The following is a 14,451-nucleotide window of genomic DNA, read 5'->3' on the forward strand; positions in this document are numbered from 1 at the left end:
ATTGCATTCAGTGTAGATGTAGGTGCCCAGCGCTTCTGTACCATCAGAGTCTTAACCTGAGGTTTTTTCTCTGTTACCCTTACTGCAAACCACCAAAAATTCAACACTGCTCTTAGTAAATAGAGTTATGTAGTTTGGAGACTGGTTTTGAAAAAGTATTTATCTTCTTCTGCTGTTATTTCTGATTGAGTGTTACGTTAATATATTTTTTCAGAATTCCATACAATGCAAAGATTCTTCAGATCCTTGCTTTAGGTCCAGGAGAAATCTTGATTCTCACCACTGTGGCCTTTACTCTGTGTTTACTCTGGTCTTAGCTACAATATCCCAAATCATATTTCATTTGATCCACAGTTTTGCTCCATTTTATCTCACTGTTACTGTGTTTTTCTCCCCAGCCCCAGAGCTGCATCCTTCTTTTGTTCTCTGCTATTCCAGGTTTTCTTTCACCATCCTCCAAATGCCGCGATTAGATCATTGGGAGTCAATATTCCTCTTTACAAATACGAACTGAGACACAGAAAAGTCTTACCTGAAGCGTGTTTGTAACATTGCTGCAGTAGTTGTTTTGCTGGTTCATTACTTCAAACCGAATTCTCTTGCATTTTCCTATTGCTCCCTTTTTTTCAACCATCTCTTTACCAGTGCAGCTTCATTCCTGTCTTGCAGATGCCTTCACAACCCACTCCTCTGCTGCTCCATTCACCTTGATAAACCTTCAGCATCCTTTGCACGTTGGCAGTTGTGGTGCCGTGAGTGCTGCGTGCTCAGGATCACCCCTGGTGGGACATTGCCCTGCACACTTGGGAATGTGGATTGCAGTTTTATTCTCGGCGTTGGAAGGCTCGCTGTGATGTGAGCCTCACCTAAGTTCCTACAGACCACTGCAACACCAGATGAAGTGTTTGGTTTGCCTGAGTGTCCTTGAGCTCAGTGGGAGCCTCCCTGGAATCCTCTTCTCCTTCCCTTCTCCCCTCAAGCAGGGCAGTTGATGATCTCCCCTTTTCAGTCTTTCCGCTGATTCGCTCTCTGTCTTTACTAATTTTTGGCCATATCAGTGTGTACTTCTCCCAGCTCTTACCTTGCACTTCAGAGGACAGGCACTTTCTTATTTTTTAAGCCACGAGTGCAGGTTGAACTTTCAAAGCTTCAGTGGCCAAAATAATGTGAATTTAAAGCTGCATTTCAGGTTGCCCCCTGTTCTAGGCTGTATTGTAAATGGAAATGAGCAATCTTGACAATGCCTCAGCACATTCTTGTTTTGATTGCAAAACAAAGCTAGTTGTGCACTTTATGCAGTATTCTCCTTGATAAATACCTGAAATACTCTGATAGCAATTACACTTTATTTTTACTCCTCCTTTAAAGAAGTTTATTACTTTATCTATTTTGGACTGGAAATACTGTCCATTAGCACAGGTTTCTCTGGACACTGTAATGTGTTTTGGTTCCTTTGCTAAGGTGTATTAATGCTGCTCTAAATGCTTAGTTGGGTGGGGGTTTTGTTGTTTTTGTTTGTTTGTTTGTTTTTGTTTTTTCTTTCTTTCTTTCTTTTTTTTTTGGGTTGCTCTATTTTCACTCTTGGTTTTATTTCCAGAGAGTTTTCCTGCTCCTAGTTCTTGGTCCATTTGTAATGTTTCAGGGATGTGAGTTGCTCAGAAGAGTAATTCTCTTGGTGGAGTCTGTATCTCTTTTTCACTTCAATAAGCAGAGGAGAGCACAGGTACCTGTGGATCTTTCCCAGCCCCAGGAGACTCTGGCTTCTGCTTCACCACAGCTGAGATACCATCATCCACAACACTTCCATCTGTCTTCAGTGCAAGTTTTGCTGTTGCTTGTAAACAGTTTTCAGCTCATTTCTTTCAAAGGATTATGTTCCTTCTTGATATGACACTGCAGATCAGTGTTACCTGGCAGATTCCCTTCTCTGACTGATGGATTTTGGATAATGTGATGCTTTAATAGTCAGGGCATGCTGGAGTTCCCTTCTTTCCAACAGGCAGCATCTTCAAAGAGGGTAGTGGCGCTTTTAGAGGAGAGCATGAGTCCCTGCTCTCACAGGTAACTTTGGGAGTTTCAGTATTTCTCTGTCTCCCACTGAGTTCCAAAAATGCAGTGGCACCCAGTCTGTCTTCATGCTCATCCTAAACAGCTGCCCCTCCAGGGCAAGATCAGACTTTGTGTTTTGTTAAAATATTAGCACATATGGATGCTGCATGATGCTGCTGCAGTGTGACTGACTAATGGAATACCGAAGTCTCTTACCTCCAGTACTGAGATTCAGCATCATCTCATTTCACCTGGCAGCTCACACGCCTGCTGTGAGTTTTTGCTGGTTTAGTCACTGTGGGGATGACATTGGCAGGGTTTTCTCCCATTTCTCTGTGCTCTGAGCTCACAGAGCAGGCCAGTTCTCAATTAACACTCTTTGCTTTCGCTGGCAGAGGTAGAACAAGGGGGATTTTTCCTGTGGCCCTTAGCAGGGAGCTCTGCTTGCCCAGATCTGTAAAGCCACCTGTGTTTTGGGAGTGCTGCCACACCTGTGAGCTCCCTCTTGGTCTGAGTGATGCTGTCACACACTTGTCCTGTGCTGAGGGGCTCTCTGGCAATCTCCATTTCAGCCAGAGCCTTTTGGCCCTTCTCTTATTAAAACAGCTTCCTGACTTCCATGGCTCCAGATCTGTGACACCCAGCAGTGCCAGAGCTGGTGAGGTGCTTGCCTACATGATGGGAACTTTTAATTCATCATCCAGACCTCCCTGCCCGTGTCTTCAAAGCACAGTTGAAAATCTTTCTCTCTAAGGTATCCCTTCAGCGTGTTTCCTCCCAGAACTCATTCTGTGCTGTTGGCTGATTCCTGGTGGAGTTTGTGAGCTGAAAGCAGTGAGTCCTTGACCACGTGGGCCAAATGCACTCTTCTCCCATCAGCAGCAAGATTCCAGTTTTGGGATGTTGGAGCAACATCCCAAAAAATACCTAAATCTCAGTTTGCCAACCTGCTCCAGATTCAGTCACCTCTGTAACTCACACTGTTCATCACTTCTACGGGTTGGACATCTTTTGAAAGACTTTGGTTGCTCCCTTGTGGGGACATTAGTTCATTACTGGACACTGGAATTGTAAAAGATAGCTTTATATTTTTTTTTTTCCTACTTTTAAAATACTGTAACAGCAGTGAAAATCATACAGAAATCCCTGTTATGTCCCTAAACTCCCTTTCCCCCTGTGTAGCCCCTTCTGAGCTGCTGGTGGGGCAGCTTGCTCCCCCTTATTGCACAGGTAAACTCTGAAATCTCACTTCCTTGAGTGCCTGACAGGCAGCATGCAAACTTGTGCACTGCTTCTTTTTTCCCTTTTTGCAGGTTTTTTTTTTTCTTTTCTTTGCTTGGTTTGAGGTTGTTTGTTTTTTTTTTTTTTCCCTCCTAACAGGAATTTTCTGTGAGGCACTCACAGGAAACTTCTGTATGGCTGTAGCAGTCCTAGTTTCTCAGGCTTTGTTAGAACTTTCTAGAATTGTTTTTAATGTCATTATTTAAATTTTGGCTGCAAGTTAGGCATGTTATATAGGAATGGGCATTCTTCACCTGTTCTTTGGAAGTGCTCAGCACTCAAGAGATTTCTTGGGATACAACAGGGAGCTAAGAGGTAGGACACTTTGAAAATCAGGCTAACAAACAGAAATGCACAAGCCTCTTTTTTTACTTACTTGTACTCAACTACATGGGTAAAGCAAATATTAAGAAATGAGAAATAATTAAGGTGTAGTTGTTCACTGAGCAGCTGCCAGCAGCTCCAGCAGTGGGGCTGCGGTCAGAACACACCTCTGGAGTGTGGAGCCACAGGTCACCCGCTGATGCAGCTGTAAAAATCTCAGATCCATGATTCGGTGACAAAGTGGCTCTGCCCATCTATTTCTGCAGTCACACACAGGGAGAGAAAGGGCACTGCTTACCCAGGTGGGTCCTTCACTACCAAGCACCTTAAGAAATCCAGACAAGCACTTTGAAGGTCCCCCTGGAATGAGTAGGTGTGACTTCTTGACGTGGTTATCTGATGGTTCCTTCTGAGCTGAAAGCAGATTTAGTGTTTCACGTGTGCTCTTGCCCGCTCCGCTGTGCCTGTTCCCAGAGATGGCAGCAGGCTCCCGTGTCCTGGGGGCAGTCCTGGTCACCCTCACCTTCCTCTCATCTGGCAACTACAGAGACAGTGTCAAAAAGGCACTTTTCAAAGCAAGGAGCTTTGCAGTTCCCAGACCTCTCTGGAAAGCCTGCAGGCTGCCTGGCGTGCGTTGAAATAAGAGAGCGGCGCGGCACAGCTTGCCGAAGCTGGCTCCGAGCAGCTCCTGCTGTGTGGACAGCACCCCACCCCTCACAGGGATGGGGAGCACCCACGGGCGTCCTGTGTGCCCCAGAGGAGCCTGCTGGCCACATCTCTTCACCAGCTGGGCCAGAGTCGCAGATCAATTCACATTAACGGGGCAGGAGGAGCGTTATCTCAGCGGTGGGTGTTGAGCGGTGACGAGCGAGGCGCCCATCGCTCCCCCAGCCCTGCCCAGCTCCCGAAAATCCGTGCTGGAAGGTGTCTGTTTGGTGCAGAGCTGTCCAGCTCACACCGGAGTGCACCCATGGGAGACCAGGAGGTGCCAGTGCTGCCCTGGGGACTGGAGGAGGGGCTCTGCCCTTTGGCTGCCCCTATCCCAGCTGAGGTGTGCTGAGCTTGCTGTGCATCAGGAGCCTGGAGTGCATCAGGAGCCTGGAGTGCATCAGGAGCCTGCAGTGCATCAGGAGCCTGCAGTGCATCAGGAGCCTGCTGTGCTTCAGGAGCCTGCTGTGCTTCAGGAGCCTGCTGTGCATCAGGAGCCTGCAGTGCATCAGGAGCCTCCTGTGCTTGAGGAGCCTGCAGTGCTTCAGGAGCCTGCTGTGCATCAGGAGCCTCCTGTGCATCAGGAGCCTCCTGTGCATCAGGAGCCTGCTGTGCTTGAGGAGCCTGCAGTGCATCAGGAGCCTGCTGTGCTTCAGGAGCCTGCTGTGCATCAGGAGCCTGCTGTGCATCAGGAGTCTCCTGTGCATCAGGAGCCTGCAGTGCTTCAGGAGCCTGCAGTGCTTCAGGAGCCTGCTGTGCATCAGGAGCCTGCAGTGCTTCAGGAGCCTGCTGTGCTTGAGGAGCCTGCTGTGCATCAGGAGTCTCCTGTGCATCAGGAGCCTGCTGTGCATCAGGAGCCTGCAGTGCTTCAGGAGCCTGCTGCGCTTGAGGAGCCTGCTGTGCTTCAGGAGCCTGCTGTGCATCAGGAGCCTGCAGTGCATCAGGAGCCTGCAGTGCATCAGGAGCTTGCTGTGCTTGAGGAGCCTCCTGTGCATCAGGAGCCTGCTGTGCTTGAGGAGCCTCCTGTGCATCAGGAGCCTGCTGTGCTTGAGGAGCCTGCTGTGCATCAGGAGCCTGCAGTGCATCAGGAGCCTGCTGTGCATCAGGAGCCTCCTGTGCTTCAGGAGCCTGCAGTGCATCAGGAGCCTGCTGTGCATCAGGAGCCTGCTGTGCATCAGGAGCCTGCTGTGCTTCAGGAGCCTGCTGTGCATCAGGAGCCTGCTGTGCATCAGGAGCCTGCTGTGCTTCAGGAGCCTGCAGCACACAGCCCTGCTGTGCATCAGGAGCCTGCTGTGCATCAGGAGCCTGCAGTGCTTCAGGAGCCTGCAGTGCTTCAGGAGCCTGCAGTGCTTCAGGAGCCTGCAGCACACAGCCCTGCTGTGCATCAGGAGCCTGCTCTGCTTCAGGAGCCTGCTGTGCTTGAGGAGCCTGCAGTGCTTCAGGAGCCTCCTGTGCATCAGGAGCCTGCTGTGCATCAGGAGCCTGCTGTGCATCAGGAGCCTGCTGTGCATCAGGAGCCTGCAGTGCATCAGGAGCCTGCAGTGCATCAGGAGCCTGCAGTGCATCAGGAGCCTGCTGTGCATCAGGAGCCTGCAGTGCATCAGGAGCCTCCTGTGCATCAGGAGCCTGCTGTGCTTCAGGAGCCTGCAGCACACAGCCCTGCTGTCGCACGGTGGGAATGAAGTCTTCTCCTGGCAGAAAATCCTGGTCTTTTCCTGAGAAGCGTTGTAAGAAGAGCACCCATTGCTTTGTCTCACAGTAGATTTTATTCATCTGACTGGTGCATCTTTATTTTTCTCTCTCCGTTGTTACCAGCCCTTCATCAGCGAAATACAATGCTTTTCAGGACCTTTGATTTTGAAATTTCACAGAACATATCTGTTATTTCAATGTGGTGACCAAACTTCATGCTTTTGGGTGTTTTCTGAGAGTTTTAAGAACTTTTTTTTTTTTTTTTGGAGAGGTTATTTTGGGGTTTATTCTGGATTTTTTTTAAATCAGCCATCAGGTTTGGAAGTGTAATGACTTCTTTTTGTGCTAGCCACAGTTTCTTTTTCCTTCCTGGATGTTTTTTTTTTCTGAAGGGACCAACACATAGCACAATTCAATTTAAATTTCTAATCCCATGCATTCCTCAAGGCAGAAACCTTTTGTGCCTAATGATGCATCTGAGTCTAAGAACTGTACGTGGAAAAAAATCTTTGACAGACCAATTTAAAAAAAAAAAAAAAAGTCTTAGATTAACCACATAATAATCACAGAATAAAAAAAACACGTATAGATTTGAGACATTCAAATTTAATTCCCTCAACTTACATTAAGTTGAACTATTTCAGGTGTATCATAAGAGACAAACTCAGTGGATATTCAGAAAAAAAGCTTTCCAGCTGCTCTATCCAGGTTCAGTGAGTGGACAGGACTATAATTTTAAATACGTCAGGACTATAATTTTGAATATATGCAGTCTTTTAGGGCTACTGATTTAACAAGTAACTGAGTAATGGCTTGTATCACAACCCCATTAAAATTCTGCTAGTAGATCCCCTTGAAGTGCCTCTTTAGTATCTGCTACAAGCACGTGAAAAATACACAGACCCACCCTAGAAATTGCCAGATCTCAGGAGCAGCCGCTGTGCGCAGATCTGGGCAGGATTCTCAGCCCCTTCCTTGCTCTGAACTGTGCACTCTTTTAGGACACCCCCATCTCCAGCAGACCTGCCTTTGGCTCTGCTAATTCGCTGTCCAGCATTCTAAGTTCTCAATGCTGAAAATGGAATAGGAAAAAAAAAAAAAAAATTAGACATAAAAGCAACTGCATTGAAGTCAATCTTTGGACCCATCTCAGTCAAATAAGCAGGGAATTCTGCATAAAAAGTATGCAGTGATAATTTTGCATAAGAGAGTTCTTACAATTTATTGCATAAAATTAATTAATAGTAATGATAATAGTGATAATAAAAGCCCCCAACTTTTTAATTTTTTTTTTTTGCAGCAGTTGCAGAGAAGAAATGTTCTGGTCCTGGAACTCAAAAGCTGAATGTGATTTCAGGGATCTCACATCTGCTAACATAATGATCAAATCCTAGAATTTGGGAACAGTTGACCTGAAATCCCTTGTTCCTTTGGAGTTTTTTTTTTATGAAATGGCTGAGATTATCAGAACAGCCTAAGAAATTTGGATGTCCATACTCTTTTAGGTCAAAAGCACTCTTCAGGGACAGCAGCCTCTATCCTTTTTGAAAACAGCAGGTACTAGTGTTGGACAAAAATGCTTTCTTCTCCCTAGATGATTTCCTTGTCTTTCTGCAACGCAGGACATTTTGAGAATTCCACTGGGCAGTTCTGCAGACGCTGCAGCATCAGGGATTCACAGGCAGGCCAGATTACCAGGCATACACTAAACCAGAGTTTTCTACCAAAATAAAGTTGCTTATTTGGTCCTTTTTGTGTAAGTTTTCCTAAATACTTCTAAATTTCTAGGAAAGTTGTCTTTTGCCAGTACTAATGACTCGTTTTTAAAGATGCTTAACCAAAATTTCGTAACTTGCCATAAACTCTGGCTGACTAGACCCCTTATAAATAGTTTATTGATCATGCAGCCTCTGTCTGGGTTACTAGTAAATCTTGGATCATTGTGGAAATTGTAGGATGGCTTTTGTTCCCTAAGGATAGATGAAGGAATCACTTAACTGAAGTTAAGTTGAATGAAGAAAAGATTTAAGGGGCAGATCTTCAGCTCGGGTAAACTGGCAGGGTTCAGTGGAAGCTACTTGATGTCAGCTGTGGATCTCGTCCTTCAGTGTTGAAGGCATTTCCTATATGTAATTTTTCTGTCTTACTGTAAAACAATTTCATATGGTTAAACTGTATTTTCCTATATTGTTCTGCAAGTTTATATACACCATAGTGCTCATCTCATCTCCTGTAAAATAAACTGTACAGACACACATCGAGCATGGAATCGTCTTTACCCAGTCGCTTTTTGTTCTCCCACAGCCCCACACCTCGCAAGGTGCAGTTTGATCCAAGACACCCTGTGGGGTGCCACATGCACGTGGACTCTGGTGATATTAGCTGAATGCAGCTTGAATTTGCAGCCTCATCACTGGGGTGTAGCCTTGTGCTTGCCCTTTTCTGATCTTCACGTGATATTCAGACACGTATGGGCCCTACAGTTTTTCTTTTTTTTTTTTTTTTTTCCCTTCCCTGGAAATCAATTTAAGAAACATGTGTGGTTAAGTGGTTCTTGAGCAAGCAAGCTGACCATGAGCAGCCTGAGAGCAGCTGCCGTGGAATGGGCGTGTTTTCATGTTTTAAGTGATGTTTTAAGTGATCTGGAGCTCTTCCCCACCCACTCTGTCCTTTACTTTCAAGCTTCACGTGCAGCTTGAAGCTCAGCAGGAAGCTCTGCTATCAAACCTTGTTAATGATTTTTCTCCTTTTGATAGTTAACATGCATGCTGACAGGTTTTCTGACAAAGTCAGAACCAGGCCTGCCAAAATCCTGCCTAAACCAACAACTGCTTGTGGAAGGGGGATCAGAGCACCTGTGATGCCTTGGGCAGGCTGAGCTGGAACAGAGACTGCACAGAGCTGGAGAATAAAGGAGAGATTTATTAAAAGGCCTTTAGGATCCACCTTGGGCAGGACAAGAGCCTGGCCAGGGCTGCACCCAAGGTGCACCCAAAATGGGCACAAAATGGACAAAGGGTCACGAGGTCTCACACTTGGATCAGTTTTGGTCCATTTGCACTTTGGGGTTGAATTGTCCAATTGCAGCTCCAGGCTGTGAGGTCCCATCCTTCTTGTTCCTCCCTCCAGCCACCGCTGTTTGTGCTTTTGGGGCTGAAAACTTGTCCCAGTTGTCCTTGGTGTACAGCAGGAACAGGATTTGTTTTGTGTTGCTGCTGTGTGCAGAGAGCTGAGTGACCCTGAGTGTGAGCTCAGAGCTGCACCCTGGGCAGCGCAGAACCTGAAACACATGAAAGATAAAACTTAAGGCATCACATGGGCGTCACAGTTCTGCAGAACACGAGCCCCCTTCCAGCAGGGTGTCAGGCAGCACATCCATACATCCCATAAACCTCTGTGGAGATTCTTTCTAAGAATTTTTCCAGTTTGGAACTCGTGTAAGAATTGGTTTCTGCAACCCCCTGCAGTCTGTGCTTGTCCATGGAGGTGGGGAGTGGTGGCAGAGCTGTGCACAGTCTTCCTGGGAAGGAGGAGGTTTCACACCATTCTGCACTGTTCTATCCGTGCTAGACTTCTGCAGCCAAAATAATTAGAAAAAATCAGCTTGGATTCCACAATGTAATTAAGCCTTTGACTTCTGAGGTCCATCCAAGAGGAAAAGCAGGAGATACCTGCACCTACGACATACCTTAGACACCTAGAAATGTCTCAGTCCTGAGCTCAAAGCAGTGCTCCTGGACCCATGGGCCAGCCCTAAGGCAGCTGAGTCCTCTTGGTGCTCTTGGGGGCCCTGACAATGATCTGTTGGATCTGTCTTCATCTGTGTTGGCCACTGGACACACAAAGAGACAACTCTGCCTTGCAGGGCTTAGGATGGACAGACAGACAGCCTGCAGAAGGTCACAGATGTTGATGATGCAGTGTTCATGAAAGGATGCACATAAGGCCATTGAAGCAGGAGCAGACATGGCTACTGCTGTGAGTCAATTGAAAAAAATAAACTTATTCTACAAGGTGGATGGGCTGAAAGTGTTTTTAAGCCTTCAGAAAGGCATCACAGCCTTCACTGTGACCTGTGTTCTGCATGAGGCCCTTAGAAGTAAAGCTATGTGTAGAGTAAAAGTAAAGCTATGTGTAGAGTAGAAGTAAAGGTACGTGCAAAGTTAAAGTGGTTGGTTTAACTCAGTTCTTGTCATCTTTCCTGGTTTGCTGCACTACCACAGTTTCTGTCGTGTGGTTTCAGTGAGCACAAAGGCAATTTTTGAACTGATGGTCAGATGGCCCAGGGAATTCTGTTTGCACAGCTTACTTTGAACTAACCTCACAGACAAGGGAAGTTTCAGCAGTCATGATCCTCTATCTTGACTCAAACCACGGGAATACTCACGTCCTGTTTCTTCTTTGGGGAAGTTAATGTCTCAGTCCTTATACAAATGAAAACAAATTACAAACATGCACTGGTGAAGTATTTATTGTAGGGACAAACAGTCCAACCTCAGTGGTCTGCGCTGCAGGCTATTTGCACTGTTTTCACAAGTCTCTGAAAGCAGAGGATGAAAACCTTCAGCTCAGATTTGATTCTGACTTCCTGTTTTATCAAGTAGGAAACCAAACACTCAAGTCTCCCAGAGCTACAGCAGAAGTTACAATCTTTTTATTTACAGAGCTATGATTTTTTAATTTTATTTTATTTTTTAGACTTAGCAAATGTTTTAAGATGGTTTCATTTGTCTCTGGTTCTCTGCTCAAAGAGACTGGGACTGGTTTTTCGTATCAGCTGCTTGGATGGCTTTAAGCTGAGTTCTACAGCCAGCTCTGCTCTCAGGCTTCAGGGGCTCTTCCCACTGCCCTTCCACTTTCTGTCGGTCTGTGTAAGAGGGAGAAAGACTGGATGGCACTGTGCTGGAATGTGGAAATGTGGGGGTTAAGTCCACAAGACCCTCCTAGCACTGCTCACAGCTCTCAGGGACCTTTCATGTTGGCTCACACTTCAATGAGAACACCTGCACATCGTGTGCAGCTGTGTGCTCGAGTTAACAGCCTGGCTGCTGTGGTGCTTACAGACACCACGGGCAGAGGTGTGCCCAGTGCTTTTCTGACCTTTGTTGCTTTGTGCTTTTCCTCTCTTGCTGAAACCAATTCTTTTCTTACCTCCCAAGTCCATGAAAAGTAAAACTTTGGATTAAGACAAAGGTTCAGAGACAGCCAATCGTCCTGGCACGACAGTGTAAGCAGCAATTTCATAGGGAAGAGAGGGAGAAGAGAGCTTGGTCATGAATTACATTGTGATTCAACCCTGGATTACACTTGGATCCTCTGCTCAGGGACTCTTCCCCAGCAGTGTCAGTGTTGAAGTTCAACAGCACTTGAAGATTTTTTGCCTCCCTGCAGACAGACAGATGGACAATTTAATCAGTGATTGATAATTGATTTTCTGTGGTACCTTTCTCAAACAAAATCCAATAAATCCATCCCCTTTCCTTCTCTGAAAGGCAAAGGAGAAAGGAAAAGCTGAAGAATTCTTCCTGATGCCTTTTTTGTTGGTTTTGTTCCTTTCCTTAGTTCTTCGAGGTGGTTTTGTCTCCTCTTTGCTCAGCCAATGTGATGAACGTGATGCCCAAGGAAACTGCCTTCGAGCCTTTGAGGGCTGGGTGTGTGGCAGTGAACTTTAATTTCCTGGAGCTAATTGCAGTGATGAAACTCACGAGCAGCTGCTTCTCGTTGTAGCTGTGTGTGGCTCCAGGAATGACTCCAGAGATATCTAAACAGGAGATGACATTTAGCACAGCAGGGGATTTGTGAGATTTGAAATGGCAGGTGGGAAAAAAAATAGTTAAAAATCCAGAAGGGTGGTTGCTATGGAAGTTGGGAAAGATGATGTCAGCAAAATAACATCATGGAGAATTTTACAGATCGCAGGATTTTCCTTAATGGGAGCTCAGGCTGATGGGGGAAAAAAAGAAGAAAATGTCAGAATCAAATGGAAAGAAGTGAAAGGAAGGACCAGCATTCTCGATTCCAAGGCATAACTGACAGAGCTTTCCAGAGTGGAATGCTTGTGCTTTACTGTTTGAGCCTTTGAGGCACAGACCCTGGCATGCAGGAGCAATATATTTAACAAAGAATGTAAGTAACAGATGAATAATTAGCAAACAGTTGACATCTCTGGCTGTAGGAGGAGCCACTGCGTCTGGAAGGTTGTGCTCTAGGTGTAGTAAAATAGAAAAGATTAATAGCCTGTCTCACAACAGATTACTGAGATGGAATAAACCTTATTTGTACATACCACATCAGTTATCACACCACATCTCATGGCAAAGCTCTTCTGAACCCCACAGGCTATTCTGGGCTTGGAATGCAATTTTTTAATTTTTTTTTTTTTTTCCTCATGCAAGTTTTGACAGGAAGCAAAATCCTCGGCCAAAAGGAGCTCCAAAGCTGTGGCAGTCAGGTTTGGGCGTGGGTTGTCTCTGATGTCCTGAGGGTTAAGAGCTCACCTTGTCTTACTGAATGGATTGACTCGGCAGAGTCCAGACTCCCAGCCTTTATCTCCCCCCAGGCTTTCTCATAAGGCAGTGGCAATCTGGGGACTGGAGGTGAGAAACCAATTGATGAAAAGACCTTTTTTCTCTTGTTACCAGCTCTGCACAAGCATGAACCCCTGGGGGAATGTTAAACTTTCCAGTTGCCTGACAATTAGTCAGTGTGTGAATTAGATGCGTAATTTACATTAAATACTTGCAAACAAACACCAGGTTAGGTCAGGCTGTCTCCTCCGCTCTCGTTCCATCAGAACAAGATCCTGTTTCTTGTCCCTCCCGCTGTTTCTGTGTGTCCTGTCTGTGCTCCTGCAGCATCCCTGGCTGCTGCAGGTGGTTTTATCAGCTCAGGCTTCGGTGTCCCTCCAGGGGCTCCACAGAGGGTGCAAAGAAAATCCCAGGAGGATTCCTGACCTTCCAGTTCCCAGGAGGACAGTCAGCTGTTCCTGACTCTCACATGTGGATTGCGAAGTTTGCTGCCATCTTCTAGAAATATTTAGAAATTAGGAGCTTGTAAAAATTCTGTAAAATAAATAAAGCTATATACTTGCTGTTATCTACTTAGAAAGGCGCTTTCTGAAGGAATCCACGTGATGGTTGTTTTTTTCTGGATCAGGCCTCGGGCCAACAGGGCCTGCTTATATAACAAGAGTTGATTTTTATAAACTGAAGGAGGCAAAAAGCCCAAACACATAATAGAGACGAGAAAATGCAGCTAGAGGGACTGCTGTTCAAAACACAGAAAACTGGTTTCTTGGCCATGTGAATATCTTTAAAATGCAATTGAAAAGCAAATTATTTCACTGAGATGCCGTAAAATCTTACAATTTCTACGGTTTTAACACCTAAGAAAAAGACATTCTAAACCGCTTCAATCTCTTTAATGTCTTAAACAATGGCTCTAGAAGAAATCAGTCTCTTTTAAATTGAGGAAGACACAATGTGTAAATGTGTGATGTCTGGTGTTTCCTGTGGCTGCTGAAGAAATCCACTGCAGTAAAATTCTATATAAGCAGAATTCACATTCTAGTAAAAAACTCTTTAAAAACTGCAGATATATTATTTTAAAATGGATCAAACTTTTACAGTTTATTAACATATTACTGAAATATACAACTTTGCATTGATTAAATAGGTTAACACAGGTAGAGCTGTAAAAGAAGTACTTTTTTAAAGTGCCAGAAATAAGTTCTTGAACTAGTACTAGTCAATGAATTGATCTGTTCTTTGCAGTAAAAGAGTATAAATGCCACAGGTTGCATGGGTAAATCTTTGTAGCCTGATAAACAATCATAAAAAGCATTGGTCAGTTATATTTGCTGGATCATAGAATATTAACAAACGTGGTTGCATTTCATAGGTCTCTGGATGAGTTTGGGTGTGAGAAATGAAACTTTACCATGGCTCTTGTTAAATGGAGGAAGAAGGATTTCACAATACTCTTCTGGTGCTGTCACAATCCCATGTCTTTATTCATTTCGGAGGAAGGTGGAGGCAGCACTTCCCACTGAGCTGTTTTGTCATTAAGGATGCACGTAGGGCAAACCAGAAGTCACAGTGGCTTGTGTCAAATAAAAAATAAAACAAGGTAACAAAAGTTGTATCAGGACATTTCATTTGGGCACATTCCATGGGGAGTATTTTGAGTTTTCATCTCATAATGACATTTCCCGCACTAAACTTTAAGTGAAGATGGTCAAAAATGCAAGCAAAAGCTTGGTTCTTCCCCAGTTTGTTTTTTTGGGATATATATATATATATATATATATATATATATATATATATGTGTGTGTGTGTGTGTTTGGTTTGTTCTAAAATTGGGGTGGTTTTCTTGAGATGGGGTAATGTTTCAGTCTGT

General features: G+C 45.0%; 1 protein-coding gene across 1 annotated transcript; it reads right to left on the minus strand.

The window, feature by feature from the left end:
* Positions 1-3,256: 3,256 nt before the first annotated feature.
* On the minus strand, positions 3,257-6,571 carry LOC120760894 (fibrous sheath CABYR-binding protein-like). Its single transcript, XM_040081644.2, has one exon. The coding sequence runs from the start codon at positions 6,133-6,135 to the stop codon at positions 4,495-4,497; it is 1,641 nt and encodes a 546-aa protein (XP_039937578.1). The 5' UTR covers positions 6,136-6,571; the 3' UTR covers positions 3,257-4,494.
* Positions 6,572-14,451: the final 7,880 nt, after the last annotated feature.

This window comes from Hirundo rustica, chromosome 18 (assembly GCF_015227805.2).
Source record: "Hirundo rustica isolate bHirRus1 chromosome 18, bHirRus1.pri.v3, whole genome shotgun sequence".
Classification (NCBI taxonomy): domain Eukaryota; kingdom Metazoa; phylum Chordata; class Aves; order Passeriformes; family Hirundinidae; genus Hirundo; species Hirundo rustica.

Excerpts from the sequence above, each read along its gene's own strand:
- LOC120760894 (XM_040081644.2), bottom strand. The coding sequence starts at position 6,135 with ATGAATAAAATCTACTGTGAGACAAAGCAATGGGTGCTCTTCTTACAA.